At 46.5% G+C, this 15678-nt stretch overlaps 1 protein-coding gene across 1 annotated transcript in view; it reads right to left on the bottom strand.

Annotated features, from left to right (window-relative positions):
• Window positions 1–2839: 2839 nt before the first annotated feature.
• Sae1 (SUMO1 activating enzyme subunit 1) overlaps window positions 2840–15678 on the bottom strand; it is a 58296-nt gene continuing 45457 nt past the window's right edge. Inside the window, exons 7-9 of the mRNA XM_076927351.1 lie at window positions 11414–11558; window positions 6115–6184; window positions 2840–3749 (exon numbers count right to left, since the gene is read on the bottom strand). Coding sequence (XP_076783466.1) covers window positions 3657–3749; window positions 6115–6184; window positions 11414–11558 — 308 coding nt within the window. The 3' untranslated portion in view covers window positions 2840–3656. The remainder of the gene's footprint in view (window positions 3750–6114; window positions 6185–11413; window positions 11559–15678) is intronic.

Consider the following 15678-nt stretch of genomic DNA (forward strand, 5'->3'; position numbering starts at 1 on the left):
AGGCAGAGGGGAAGGCAGATTTCTGAGTTCGAGGCCAGCCTGGCCTACAGATTGAATTCCAGGAAGGTCAAGGCTATACAGAGAAAAACTGTTTCCGAAAAACAAAAAACAAAACAAAGTATCACAGATGGCTCAGCAGTTAAGAGTACTTGTTGCTCTGGTGGAGGACTGGAGTTCGGATGCCAGCACCCACATGGTGGCTCACAAAGATATGTAACTCCAAGGTCTAGAGGAACTGATGCCCTGTCCTGGCCTCAGTGGGCACCAGGCAAGAATGTGGTGCATAGAAACACATACATGCAGGTATAACAACTATACACATAAAATTAAAACATAAATTCACCTAAGCGGGACCAGTGAGATGGCTCAGTGGGTGACGCCTGGAGCCCCCATAGCATTCCTGAATCCTCTGACCCCCACAAGCATTCCTTGGTGCATCGTGTAGAGACCCAGCTCATCAGGCTTGGCAGCACATAACTTTAGCTGTTGGGTCATTTTGTTGGCCCTAACATACAGTCTTCTTTTTTTCCTTGTTTTTTTTTTTTGAGACAGGGTTTCTCTGTGTAACAGTTGTCCAGGTTGTCCAGGAACTCACTCTATAGACCAGGCTGGCCTTGAATTCAGACACCCACTTGCCTCTGCCTCCTGAGTGCTGGAATTAAAGGCATGTACCAGCACCAATTGACTTTTTAACATATTATTCTTAAACACAAGCTGTGTAAAGGAGGTTAAAAAAAAACCTCACTTGCCCACGGTGGTCATACATCTACATAGCTGAGTGTGGGTGGAACTTGGCCATCTGGAAAGCTTCCCTCTCAAGACTTATGAGGGTGACCTCGGGGCAGGGAGAGTGGATATAGCCAACACATCCAAAAAGCATCTCACGTTTCTCTCCAAAATCCTGAGTTCAGCCATGAGGGCAGCTGTTAGGATTATGAGTCTAACAGGCTGCCAGGCTGCCTGATGCACTGAACATTTTTTTCTTGTTTATTCTTTGAGATGACTTCTCGCTGTTTAGCTCACGCCGAGTTTGAACTTGTGATCCTCCTGTCCCAGGAACAGCTGGGAATATAGGCACATACTGCTACCATATTGAGCTTAAAACACAGAGGAGAGGCTTTTGAAGAGAGCAGAGGGAGCTTGTGGAATGACTGAGACAGTGAACTGTTTAGGCAGAGAGATCTTGACCTGAGTTGACTCCCAGAACCTACAAGGTGGAAGGTTCTATCTGCCACCCTTGCTATTAGGTACAGCCCAGATGATGGTGGGTCTTCCCATGTCAAATGAGTTAAGAACCCTCACAAGTGTAACCCAGTTGTTTAGGTTTCAGTTAATTCCAGATGTGGTCAAGTTGACAACCAATCCTATCTTCTTATGTTTAATTTTCAAATGAAAATAACCGGTCAGGTCATAATTGTGTAAGTCTAACATGATACAAGTATCCCCAGAGCAAATGCAAAAGCATTATAAATGTTATGGGGTTTTGTCTGTTTTTGATATGGGGCTGACCGTGTATCCCTGACTGTCCTGGAACTCACTATGCAGACCAAGCTGACCTCAAAACTCAGACATCCACCTGTCTCTGCCTCCAGAGTGGGATTTAAGGTGTGGGCCACCATGCTCAGCACCATTTTAAATCTTTTGTTCTCCCACCTTAGCATGAGAACAGTGGTATGTGCACCTACACACTTAACCATACTCAGTAAAACGCATTAAGCATTTTTTTTTTAAAGTAAGTAATTGCTTTATTAATTTTGGTTTGAGACAAGGTCTATGTAGTCCTAGCTGTCCTGGATTTCATGATTGTCCTGCTTCCACTTCCTGCATGCTGGGAGTACAGGCACAGGCTACTTTGTCCAGCTGTTTGTCCTTTGTGTAATCCACTCTCCAGCATGCTTTTGAGAAGGGTGGACTGGAGACAGTGTGCCTCTGGGCAGCTCACCCCCTATGCCCTCCTCCCATGACTCCTCTGAGGATCAGTTCTGTCCCAAGAGAGTTGTGTACCTTCCAGAGGTTCTAGAAGCCATCACTTCACTGACTTCCAGACACTTAAGGATATTCCCAGCTGTAGGGTACTTGTAATCTGGAGATGCGTGGAATTTGAAAGCTCAGTGACTGCTTGCCTGTGGCTGGCAGCTTCCAGATTCCTCAGAGGCCCTCCTGGTGACTCAGTCTGTGATCTAGAGGTACCAGCTGGAAAGTTTGTTTCATGTAGGTTCAGGAGTATCTGCTCCCCCTTGTGACCAAGACTTTACATTACAACCATAAAGGTGTCTTCTTTTGCCTTCCATACCCACAACACACACAGGACTGCAGATCCCGGTGCTGCAGCTGTACTAATGGTGCCCAGAAAGGGACTCCTCTACAACAGGGTTCCACTGCACCTGGGATGGATATTCAGGGACATGGCTGGAACTGTATTTTGCACCAGTGAGAGCACAGAGGGCTAATAACAGCAGCTGATGGTACTGCAGGGAAAGCCCCATCTTATAGTCTGCTCGCCACCTCCCCAACTGGCTGCACAGCAGGGGCTAGCTTTGAACTTGTGACCTTCCTGTCTCAGCCTCCTAGGTGCTGAAATGACAGGAGTGTGGCACCCACCATGGTTAAGCTGGGCTCTCTGGCTCACCCTCTGTACACATACAGGAGCCTAAACATCTAGGTGTCCTGTCTGCAGTCCAACTGCAATATTATCAAAAGGACAAAGGAAGCAAGGGGGCGGGACTGGAGACAGCAGAAACCTTTGAAAGCATAAGAGGGTGTCAATTTTTCAGATTTGAGGAAAATAGGAGACCAGACACCCAACCACAAGTTTCTAAAACAGAGGAGACAAGCAAGCTTGAGAGAAACACACTTTATTATCATCCTTCATCCAACAACCAAGGGAATCTACACACTAGACAAGTTGCCTCTACACTCCTAGAAGGAAGACCAAACCAATTCGGCCCTCCCCTGGGGGACCTGGGTGCCCAATATGAGGAACTGGGAGACATAGTGCCCCACCCTAACTCTGGAATACACCTTTTATTATATTTTGAGAAAAGTTCTTGGTATATATGTAGACCAGCTTGGCCTTGAAATTTACAGCAATCCTCCTGCCCTGGCATCCCAATTTCTAAGATTACAAGCCTGAATAAAGGGACCCTAGCATTAAATCCACCTTTTAGAAATAAAACTGTTTGGGCTGAAAAGATGGCTCAGCCATTAAAGATTAGGTGCACAGACTCACAACCAAAAGACACGACAACTGGGTGACAGTCTCTCCTTTCCAACACCCAGGCTCCAGCTGAAGGAAGGGTCAACAACAGAGGGCTGTTCCCAGTTCTCCATTGGGTTTCAGAGGCTCTGGGCCTCAAATCCCCACTGAAGTCCTGTTCTTCTCTGTTGACTTATAGAAGAAAGTTAAGTCCAAAAAGCGACAAGAAACTCTGACATCATGAAGCATGATGCTCTTACCAGGCGTTGCCAGTCCCCAATGACAGCACAGGGAAGCAATGCCAGAGGGGTGCCAAGTGATTATCATCTCAGGAGCCAGCAGGTCCCTGACAGCTTCAAGGACAAGAAAAGGCAGGGTGAAGTCTGGCCTTGTTGCCCTAGAAAAATGATCCAGACATGCCTTCGTAGAGAGGGTAGGTGGCCTTGTACACACCTCAGGCTCACTGGGGACCGAGGCACTCTACAATTCCACTCCCCTTCATGCCATCGAAGAAGAAGAAGTTGTTGTGAGGAGGGTCCCTCTGAGACAGGGCCTGGAGAGAGAAGAGGGCTCAGCTTCAGTGTGGACAGACAGCAAACTGACGGCCTTCTACAGTGGACCAGGGAAAAGTAAAATGAAAACTACAAAGAAAGGGCCAAGAGTACTCTGGGTAAAAGCTTCTGCTTAAGCCGGAAGGTGGTGGCCCAGGTCTTTAATCCTAGGACTTAGGAGGCAGAGCAGGTAGATCTCTCTGAGTTCCAGGCTAGCTTGGCCCATAAAGAAACCATGTTTAGAAAAATACCATTTAAAACAAAACAAACAAAGAAAAAAAGCAAGAAGCCTAACACAACCATGGCCAAGCTTAAACAGAGGCTTTCACCCAGCTTTAGAGTTAAATAAATTGAGTTTAATCCTTGGAATGGCATTCAGATCTCTGTAAGTTCAAGGCCAACACAGTGCAGGTGGGACTTTGTCAGAAACAAACCAACTATATATAATTGGTTTAGGACAGTGCTCCTCAACTGGGAATGGCACACCTATGCTCCAGGGGTCACCAGTATATGCAGGAACACCTCTGCCATCCCTTTCTTGTCCCTCCCCAGGGTACATTTCTCAGTACCAGGAGCTGTTGCCATCCATGGGAAGGAGCACTGTCTACTGGGGCCATAGACAACACTCCCAGAGCCTCCAAGCCAAAGTGGACTCGACCAGTATCTTTTTCCTTCATGGCTGTGCTGACTAGACTGGTCTTGGGTGTCCTGGGTTCCCTGGATCAGTGCTCCAGCCTCCCGAGCAGCTGCAACTACTGCAGGTGTCAGCTCAACTCATGTTTTAATATGGGGTCTGCTGTGGCTGCTGCTTCCACCTATGCCTCTACCACCATGGACAGAAACTCATGGACCACAGGGATGACTGAAGCCTAAAGCTGCCAGGACAGTAAGTGACTAGAAGGATGGGAAGGAGGGAGGGAGGGAGGGAGGGAAGGAGAAAGCTGATTTGCAGGACTCTCACACACACCCCCTAACTGCTCCCAAGTACTTTTAATAGGTGCTCAGAGAGAGGGCCTCAGATGCAGGCCCTCCTGCCAGCTGGTGTAGTGTGCTAAGCAGGGGGAGTGGAGGGATGAAGGGACAGGGCAGAGGGCGAACATGGGGCAAAAGGTAAAGTGTTTCCCGAGCAAGATGGGGTACGAGATTCCAAACACACCCAGCAACCAAGAATGTAGAGTGCTCTGGCTGTCTGGGGTAAACAGAAACAAGACGCTGAGCAACAGCTGTACCCAGCAGGCAGGAAGGAGGGGCAGCACTAAGACAGGGATGTGTAGAAGCCACCGTCAACAATAGTTCCAGGCCACCTGCCCCAACCTCCACTCTCCACCCTCCCACCCCCAGGGCAAACAGTGCCATGCTAGTCTCTGGAGTGGTGCTGTTAGTGCAACATCTGCAAGCTAACATCTGCAGAGCCTCTAGGTTCTCCTGCTTCTCCAACCCTTGACGTCTGGAGTGTAAACGCGGGGGTGACTTGGGCAAATGAGTTTAGTCCAGAGAGCCAATCAGCAAAGGAGAGAAAAAGATGGTAAAGCTACAGGATTCAGGCTGAATCTTTACACGCAACAAGACCCCAAGTCAAAGCAGCAAGAACTGGTGTCTCTATACACTGCCCTCCTTGGTCTGAACTTGCAGAGATGTGGAAGTCAGCCAGCTAGACATGTCTCTGTCCACAACAGACATGATTACAGACAGTTCTGTCATGGTGGCTCATGCTTGTATTCCCAAGCACTCAGGGAGCTGAGAGTTCAAGGTTAGCCTGAGTTATAGATTAAGATACAAACAAAACAAAACTAAAGCTTCTATGGACTGAATGCAGGATCCTTGGGCATGCTAAACAAACACTTTAGCACTGAGCTACACCATAGCTCTGCATAAGACAAATTTAAGAAAGTTGGGCAAATATTTAATCTCCAAAGAAGTAAAATCTAATTCAAAGTTTGCCACAGTTTTAGCAAACCAAATATTCTAGAAGGGCTGGGCTACATAGTTCCCAGACCTAGTCTTCTTTTAAGTCATTAACTGTCCATAGAGAAGGTCACAAATCACTGTAGAGCCACTCATGTGGCTGCTGGTAGATCACGTGTCCTATAAACACTCAACTTAACCCTCCTCTACACATACTCACAGCATGCAGAATAAACAGGGCGCCTGACATCACTCTGATGGGGTTAGGAGCACAGTGTTGGAGTCTCTTTTCTGTGTTTCCTTTTCCTCTTAGATGGAAATCTCCATCTACTTACACAACTGGTAGATCAGACAAAGTGGCAACTATAGGAAGCATCCAAGGCCACTAGCTGGTTGGCCCACGGTGGCCTTGGTACAGAGCCAGGGCGCTGAGGTCAGCAGTCAGCTCCATGATGACTTTACCTTCACAATTTCTTGTGCCAAGATCCCTCCAACCACAGCACATACTGGGGCCATCTCAGAGAAGCAGTACCTAGAAGACAGAAAACAAAACAAAGCAACATAGCACCAGGGCACAGGAAGGTGGAGGGGTCGGAATCAGCCAGGGGCCATCTTGGATAAAAGTCCCTGTCAGAGGGCAGTGCTAGAGCTGGTATCCAGGCATGAAAATTAAATTTGGCCGGGCGGTGGTGGCGCACGCCTTTAATCCCAGCACTTGGGAGGCAGAGGCAGGCGGATTTCTGAGATTGAGGTCAGCCTGGTCTACAGAGTGAGTCCCAGGACAGCCAGGGCTACACAGAGAAACCCTGTCTCGAAAAACCAAAAGAATAAATAAAAAAAAAAAAAAAAAAAAAAAAATTAAATTTGACCTCAGGGGCTCCTAAGTGGGTGGGGAAGACCTTTAACTTTGCAAAGCATGAATTCCTTCACATGATTCTTTTTTTTTCTTTCTTTTTTTCTTTTCTTTCTTTTTTTTTTTTTAAGTTCAAGGAAAGACTATATCTGTGCTTCCTAAAAATAAGGTCCTACAAACACCAGATGTGTGAGTGGCCCCAGCACATTCTCGTAATTCTCCTCTCAGCACACGGGCAGTGGGTTCCTCTGTTTGCTATTCCCAGAACCATGGGTGAACAGGCTTGTGTTATGTGCTAGAAGAAAGTGAACATGGGTACAGCACAAAGTCTGCACGACCCTCACAAGCAGCAGCTCCTTCCTTCTGGACCTGGCTGGCATGCTCAGAGGACAAGTCTCAGGACACTGCTAACCAGCCTCCAATCACCCTTCCAGGGTCCAAAAAACAGGCTGTCAAAAGAAGCTGTCAGGCTAGTTCCTAGCTCTCAACACAGAAGGGTCAGTTAGAGGAGCAAACTGGGATATCGGGCCACCCTGACCCTGTCACATGGGTACAAATGCCTTCTAGACTTTTCTAAAGGTGTACCACTTACACACACAATAATGTAAACCCAATTACCAACATCCATTCTTTGATCTGGCAAACCAATGGCAGGTGTTTAAACTTTTCATGGAACCACACATCAACCATCCAACTTGGTATTGAGCTTCTGATGTCTCTTAAAATGACACATGTTGGTGATGCACTGTTACATTGGAATGTAATGTATACACTGCAGAAGGATCGGCTGCATACTAAAGACCTCCATTGCACACGGCACATAAAACATAACAAAGTAACCCCCCCCCATGACCAGGTGTGGCAACAATGTTCCCTTTATCACAAAACAAAACAGAAACAAGACTATGTAGCTCAAGCTGGCACCATGCTGGAGATACAAAGCCAGTAATAGTTCCAGCTTCTTTTCTTTCTTTTTTTGCTTGTTTTGCTGGAACTGAAGGTGCTCTACCACCCTATCACAGACACTCGATCAGCCCTCTTTTTACTTTTTAAGACGGGATCTAAGTTGTCCAACCTGACCTTGAACTTGTGATCTTTCTGCCTTCACCTTCTGAGCAACTGACGTCATAGGCTGCACCGCCACATCCAGATATTTAAACAACCAACCAGCCCAAAACCACTCACACACCTACATTCTACATGCTAACATTCCATAGCACTTTAACTTTTTGCCTCCTCAAACAGTGCACTGATACCCGTGCTCCCCAATTTAACTGGTCAATAAAAGGCTACAGCCCGAGATTGGGCAGTGGAGGGAAAAAGGTTCGACCTGAGGACTGAGTGAGGGGCCGCAGGTAGAGGGAAAAGAAGAAAAGTGGCAGAGGTCAAAGAGGCTGCCATGAGAGGAGACAGACCACGAGCACGTGGCTAAGAGAAACAGTAAGCAACAAGGGACTTTATAGCTGGAAAAATAATTTAAAATATCCTTAAACCTGCCCAATCTAGGCTTACAACTTGTAAATAAAATACCTGCATTGTGTGTCTTTTATAGGAGCGTGCTAGAATTGTAAATTCACTTTACATTTGAGCCCAGTCTCCAGAACAAAAACATACAAATAAACAAACAAAACCAAACCAAAGCAAAACAAAAAATAAATCCAAAATAACAAAACCAAAGACAACAACAAAAATCTCAGAAAGCTCACTAAGGACAGCATGGGTAGGTAAGAGGTTGAACCAGTCTCTCTAGAGTCCTGGTTAGCCTTGAACTCACGGCAATTCTTGTCCCCCTGCTTCAGAAGTGATGCTGAGATATCTGATACTAAGGAAAGAACTACATGATTCCACTTAAATGAGGGGTTCAAAATACAGTGCACTAGAGGCGCCAGGAGCTGGGAGGCACAGAACAGGAAGCCAACTGTGATGATTACACAGCAGCAAAGGAAAATCAGCGCCTAGGTGTAGCATGTTTAAAGAGGACTCGGATGGGACTTGAAAGCACTTACTAAGTGCGCTAGATGGATAAAATGGGGTTAAAAGCACTTGTTGCGATAGAGGACCTAGGTTCAATTCCCAGCACCATAAATTGGCTCACAACCACCTGTTATGCCAAGTTCCAGGGCATCTGACACCCTCTTGGGCCTGTGTGCACCTGCATGCATATGGCATAGACATACACACAGCCATACATACTAAATACAATTAAAGAAAAAAAAAAAGACTAATTTAAAACACAGATTGTTGTGAGGCTCAGGGAAATAACTCAGTGGGCTCTCCTGAGATCCACCCCAGGAGCCTGGGTAAAGGTAAAGAGAAAACTGACCCTGCAGGTATCCCCTGACCTCCATACCATCACACACTGCCACACTCAAATAAAGTGCTAAAATGGTTAAACCAGGAGGACGTTATTACTAATTTTCTTACTCACTTCCACCTCTATCAGTATGTGTGAGCAGGCCGCAGCAGAGCGGAGGTCAGATGAGAACCTGCAGGAGGCTGTGTTTTGGCCTTGAGTTGACAGAACTGGTGGCAAACATTCTACCCATGAGCTATCTTCCCAGCCCCCTAAGATGGCTATTTCTGTCATGTACGGTTTATTATAAATTTGTTTTGAGATAGGATCTCCTGTAACTCAGGCTAGCTTTAAATACACTATATAGTAGAAGATGGCCTGCACTCTTTATCCTTCTGCCTTTACCTCCTCGACTGCTAAATTTAAAAATATAATGTCATTTTACACATGAAGTTACGAGTATCTATGAAGGCTGGAACAGTAAACACACCCTAACAAAATGAAGGTTAACAGCTGCACATCAGGTCGTGCAATACCTTGACATACAAGTAACATGGTTCTGTCTAGTATAGAGCATATGGTTATAGTTCAAAGAGGCAACTGAAGAATGTCCACTGTGATAAACAGTAGAAATACAAATATATATAAATATACATCTATCTACCCATCTATCTACCTATCTATCTATCTATCTATCTATCTATCTATCTATCTATCTATATCTGTGAGCTCAGACCTAAAGATGCTAGCAGTGGCTGAAACAGGTCATCTTTTCTCATCATCAGAAAAGCAATAAGGCTCTGTCTTCGAGGAGAGAGCACTCAGAACAAGAAGGTGAAAGCACAGGCCACCATCAGATGAAGACAGACAGAGGCTCAAGCACAGCTGTCCCTGCTCAGCAGCATCATCAAACAATTTGTACGGGTAGCTCAGCTGTGAGGCGGAGACTCACTTCCTCACTCACATCTATCCTACCCCCGGCCTGCCAGCAGACAGGCTTTAAGAGGCCTCTGAATACCTCTTACTTAGAAGGCAATAGGAGAAGTGGCTGAGCACACAGAACCTAGACCAGGAATGTAGTTTCCATAGGAGGTAGTCAGGGAAAGAAGAGCTGGCCAATAGCTCATTAGGCCGTATGTGGGCTGTCACTTCTGGGAAGTAAGGCCTTTAACTGTTGCCTGGGGAAGGTAGAACTACCCGCTTATCACCCTAAACGTCAGTCACTTAACTAGCTGCATGTTCACAGCCCAACATCAAACTTGCCACTCTCCGGGAGGGTCTGCTGGAGGGAAGCTTGGTGGGAGTGAGTGTACCTCAGGGTCAGGTCTTTCCTGCAGTAAGAGCCAAGACTAAGCATGTGATGCTTACAGTGCCTGATCTTACAGTGCCACTCTTGACAAAGTACCTCAAAGAGTGCTTCCTAGCTGTGGAGGACAGCCTTTAGTTCATGGCTCTGCAGGGAGACCAACATGAAGGATGTTGGCTAGGGGGCATGAGGAGTGCAGGAAGAGAGAAGGCACTAGAAGGAGCTCTCTGGACAACTGTATTGCTGAGAAGCACCGGAAAGCAGTCTGGGCTGCTGTGGTGAGAGGTGGCAGCACTAGTGTGACTGACAAAACCCTTGGACAGAGCCAGGTAGTGTGGTACACACCTGTCATAAGCACCCACAAAGCCACATCTCAAAAGACGATAGCAAGATAACAAAATGTGACTGCATCTCTAGAATCTACCGCTTCATTTAACTAACAGGGAAATAATCTACAATCACAAGACCTCTGTGACAAACTCAACTGAGCAAAGACCTCTGTGCATGGTACCTCTTAGCATGAGACTACTTCACTTCTCTGAGCTTCTGTCTCCTCACCTACGAACTACATTCAGATCATTAAGTAGGACTAAGACCACGAGACTGAGCAACTGCCCTGCTGCTGCCTGTTGCAGAGAACTGCTCAGAAATTGCAGCAGATGAACTGTGCTCGCCAGTCCCTCGGGCTACAGCCTGGAAGCTCAGCGATGTGGCAAACTAAGTGTGCCCAAGATGGCAGAGCTGCTCAGAAGCTCAAGGCCACTTGTCTAAAATACCTCAAACCTGACTGTGCGAGGGCAAGAGACCCCCACAGCCAGAGCTTCCCGAAGCCTGGGGAGTGGATATAAGGTCTCAGCTGATAAGGGTATAGTCAGGTGCCCAATGGATGACAAATACCCGAGTGACCAATCACACCTTTACACCCAGCAACTCCCTCCTTACAGCCGAATCTGGACACAAGGAGACACACTGCAGCATTTCATAGCAAAGGCTGAACACAAGGCCAACAAGCAGGGGGCTGTGCAAAACTCTTTATGCTGGGATCCTCCATCCTATGGTAGGCAAGGAAATCAGATATCGACAGAGGTAGAACAGAAGGCAACATGTCAACAGACCACATGGCACCTTAAACTTCAAACCACATGAAAACCCAAACCTACAAGTCTTCACTTCTCTTGTAATGTTGGTTACAGCACCGGCAGGAGGTGGTTTAGGCAGCTGGCAAATGTGGCACAGGAGTCCCCTTTGAGACTCTGGTCTCCACAAAGACAAACACCCAAAACAGCTGTCTGTCTGTTCAGATGCCAACCTGACAAAGTCATCGGGAAGCACGTCGGGACTGACGCCCAGCGAGTCAAGCACGTCATTCCGTATCTGCAGCAGCAGCTCCGCATCCTCGTCGTAGCTATCAGAGGTAGGGTCTCTTCCCTTATCTGTGCGGAATTTCAGCAGCACTGGGAAACGGGAAAGAGAGGTTAGAAAGCTCTTCTCGTACTGACCATTTAAAACTCTCTAGAAGAAAACCCCCAAACATCTGTTTTCTTGTATTCACCCATAGGAAGTAATATATAAATCAAAATGTAGGCCAGGTGAAAGGTAATACACTTTCACCTATCCAACAAATGCATTCAGAAAGCAATGAATTACAGTAAGAAATTTTCTGTGACAAGAGACTGGAAAGTAAAACAGGGTCTGTCCCAGCCACAGGTCAAAGTCAGGTAAGGTTTTCCTGAGGAGGCAACAAACAGAATGTGTGTGGGCAGAAAAGGCCAATAGAAGGGAAGGCCCTATTACAACCTGGAGGAGAGGCCAGGGCAGGAGGTCTGCAATCTAGGAACCAGTTCAAAGGGCTGTTTCAGCCAGAAAGGCCAAATACTCACTCACCAGACAGGCAGGTTACTAGAAATAAACCTCCCTTAATACAAAAACTATGTCAACATCCAGGAATCAAGGAAGCAGAAGAAAGGTTCCAACCTGGGCTTGGAGCCAGGAGACCCCAACAAGGCTACCTACACCTTAGTCCAAATGAAACAGTAGCAACACAAGCACTTTCTGCTGCTGCTATACCTGGCCTGCTGTGACCATGCACATCTTACAAGGCAGAATGACTACTGGGTGTCACAGTTTGTGCCAGAACACACAGTAAATTGTGGAGTATCAGTAGAGATACGTGAATTGGCTTTTTAGCCTAAGTCCTGGATGCTCTATACTCCACTTACCTGGATGGAGACTTTATGTATACGCGTGTGCATCTTTATGTGGGTATACACACAAGTGCAAGTTGCTGTGGAAGCCAGAGGTATCGGATCTCCTTGAGTTACAGATGGCTGAGTGGCCTGAACTGGGTGCTAGGAACCTAACTCTGATCCTCTGGAAGATCACAAAGCTTTCTAAACTCCGGAACCATCATCTCTCTAACCCCAGGCTGTCTGTCTGTTTTTAAAGTCCACACTATTATTTTGAGACTGACACACAGCTTGGCAAATGAGCATCCAAGACTGTGTCCCAGTCTCCAATTAGCACATACTTTATCCAGCCAGCACTGAGGCACTGACTAGGTGCCAGGTAAACCTAGGTTTCGAAGTATACTAGTGAGTGAGTCTTGATTTCTGCATCTGTGAAGCTTATGGCTAGGGCTGCATTCATGACAGAAAATCCACAAAGCCAATGGAACTCCACTGAAGTTTGAGCAGAGTTTGAAAATGGGTTTCAAGTTTTTCAAGAAAAATCACAAACCACAAGAGCCGGCATAGAAGAAAAGTCTGATTTCTGGCACATCTCTGCTGAATAAAATGTCAAGTCTCTATTTCTCTGGCAACTCTTACATGTCTAGTGTAGGGTCTATGTATGGAAAGCATTAAAAAACCAACAACCAAAAATCTTTGGAACAACTGCTTGCTCAGGGTACTGTCTGCAGTCTGGGATGCTAGCCTCTCCAAGGGCACTGTTGGTCCCCTTAGTGCTGTCTGAGCACCTAACATACTAGAGGACAGCTGCCACGCCCTGCATCATGTGAGCTTGGCTTCTAGCTTCACATCAGATGTGTAGTGAATGACTGGCTGCACCTGGGACTGGCTGGCATGGAAGCTGCTCTCTGTTGTGTCCCAACTAATGTCCCATGAAAACAGGAAGACCCAGACACCAGCCTAGCAGAAAAGTTTCTCTGGTGGATGCACAATGTCAGTGACTCCTGAGAAGACAAGGTACTAACGCCTAGAGTGGGCCATGGGTACTGTTAACAGAGGATGGATGTGATGCCAAATAGCCAGATGAGGCACAGTGGCTCACAACAGCAAGAGGAAGCCAGCCTGTAAGCTCCTGAAGCAAGGAGAAGCAGCCCTACAGTGGTGGCCTGCACAATCCTGTCCTTTCTGTTGTTGGGAGTTAATTACTTTCACAAGTGACCAGCCTTCACTACCAACGTTACAAACACAACTCTGGAAACAAAGCCTGATCTGTGACAGACCTGCTGTGTGTGAGGAGCAATGCTGAACATGCTTCAGGTTTGAGCACCCTGGATCTTAGCAAGGGTAACCCTAGAACCACCACCCATCTACTTCCAGAGAAAGAAACACCCAGAGGGCACAACTCACTGAACTATGAGGAAAGGATGAGGAGTATAAACAGAGGCTTGCTTCTGGAACCCAAAAGTGGCAGAACCATTCAGGAACCTTCCATCTAAGGTGTTAAGTGGTCTGGCTCTTTGGCATACTGGACTACATTTTTACAAGGTGCGTTTTTCTAGATGGTCTTGGATGCTCACAAAGATAACATCCACTGCAAACTACTAACTATATCAGAGGGAGCATAGGAAACCCTTGCCTATCTGGCGTCAGAGTAATATCAGCTTCACTTCAGAAAGAAACCAGGTGACATCACGAGAAGAGCAAAGGAAGACGCATCAGCTTAGCCGTTCTGGGTGTAGTGTGCCCAGATGAGGCCAGCAGGCTGGCACCTTGCACATACCTCACTGACCACATCCGAAGTGCTCTCAGGCCACTGGGAAGGCGGCCAGCAGCTGAGCCTTTATTTGCATGCAGTAAAGCAAATAGAAGCTGTCTTTTTCACTCTTCTTCCAATGTCAGCACTCATTCACAGAGGTCAAGAAGAAACACATGTTCTAGAAAGGCAGCAACCTCAGGACTTACGCCAGACCCTCACAAGTTCTTACTATGTTCTGCTCTGTTTTACTTTCTGCTGCTCTTAAGCAGGGAGTCATAGACACATACTGCTGTTGACTGTGTCTGTGAAGTGCACCCTTACCATTGTGGGTTATAATTCACTCAAACAGGGATGGAGAACAGCTCTAACAAAAGATGACTCATCGGATAACATAACAAACTACAAAAATCAGAGTTCCAAACTTAATTAACTTCATCTGAACTACTGGATGTTGATTGCCCGAGTCGATGGGGCTGACATCTACGGTTGGAGCTGATGGATGGGCGACCCGTGTCTCTGCTTAAGCTTAGGATCTGCCCATGTAATGGGAAAGACAACCTTTGCTCACAACTACCAGTTGGGTGGTGGTGCTGGTGGTGTATGCCTTCAACCCCAGCACTCAGAAGGCAGTGGCAGGTCAATAACTGTGTTCAAGGCTAGCCTAGTATACAGAGTGAAAGAAACCCTGTTTTGGGGGGAAAGGTGTCTTTTCATGTTATTTCAAAGAGAATGTCTGTGTATGTGAGCATAACACAACCTTTACAAAAAAATATCTAAACATATGCAAACTTCATCTGCATTCAGAACACCAGCTCAGAGCTTCAAGCAGCTGTGGAAACACAGGCACAAAGTCACTGAGAAGTTCCCATTCAAGTCCAGCCTGGGCTATATTGTGTCATGCTGTCTCAAAAAAAAGCCAGGTGGTGGTGGCAGCATGTCTTAATCCTTAATCCCAGCACTCAGAGGCAGGCAGATGTCTCTGAGTTCGAGGCCAGCCCAGTCTACAGAGTGAGTTCCAGGACAGCCAATGCTACAGAGAAATCCTGTCTTGGAAAAACCTATATAATTAGATAAATAAATAAAGTACTATTAAAGCAGGGACTAGGGATGTACCTTAGTAATGGTATATTTACCCAGTAAGTGTAAGGCCCTGGGTTTCATCCCCAGCAGAGAAGCAAGAATAAATCAGTCAAATACTGCAATAGGTGCTAATGTGATCACCAAGGCCACCCAAATAGCATACACACAGCATTTAATAGAAGACAAAGAAGTGTCAAAAATTAGCCCCAACACAAGATAGCTTCCAAGAGTGGCTCAGCTGAGGACAGCAAGCTGAACTTGTATCCAATATCACCTGACTTATGCCCCAGGGTCTTTTGACCAGATGACTATGGCTTCATCCTCCTAATCCAGTCCCAGCTGGCTCACTTAGTGAGACTTCCTTCATTTTGTTTTTTAGATACAGGTTCATTATTACATTGTCCAGGTTCATCTAGAACTCATCTACCAGTGAGTGACTCCCTTGCCTCGGCATCCTTAGTGCTGGACTTCCCACAGGAACACTATGGGGCTGACATTGAGCCAATCATCCATTCAGTAGGACACAGCTAGTGAGGGAAGACAGGGATTCTT

This window comes from Arvicanthis niloticus, chromosome 29 (assembly GCF_011762505.2).
Source record: "Arvicanthis niloticus isolate mArvNil1 chromosome 29, mArvNil1.pat.X, whole genome shotgun sequence".
In the NCBI taxonomy this organism is placed as follows: domain Eukaryota; kingdom Metazoa; phylum Chordata; class Mammalia; order Rodentia; family Muridae; genus Arvicanthis; species Arvicanthis niloticus.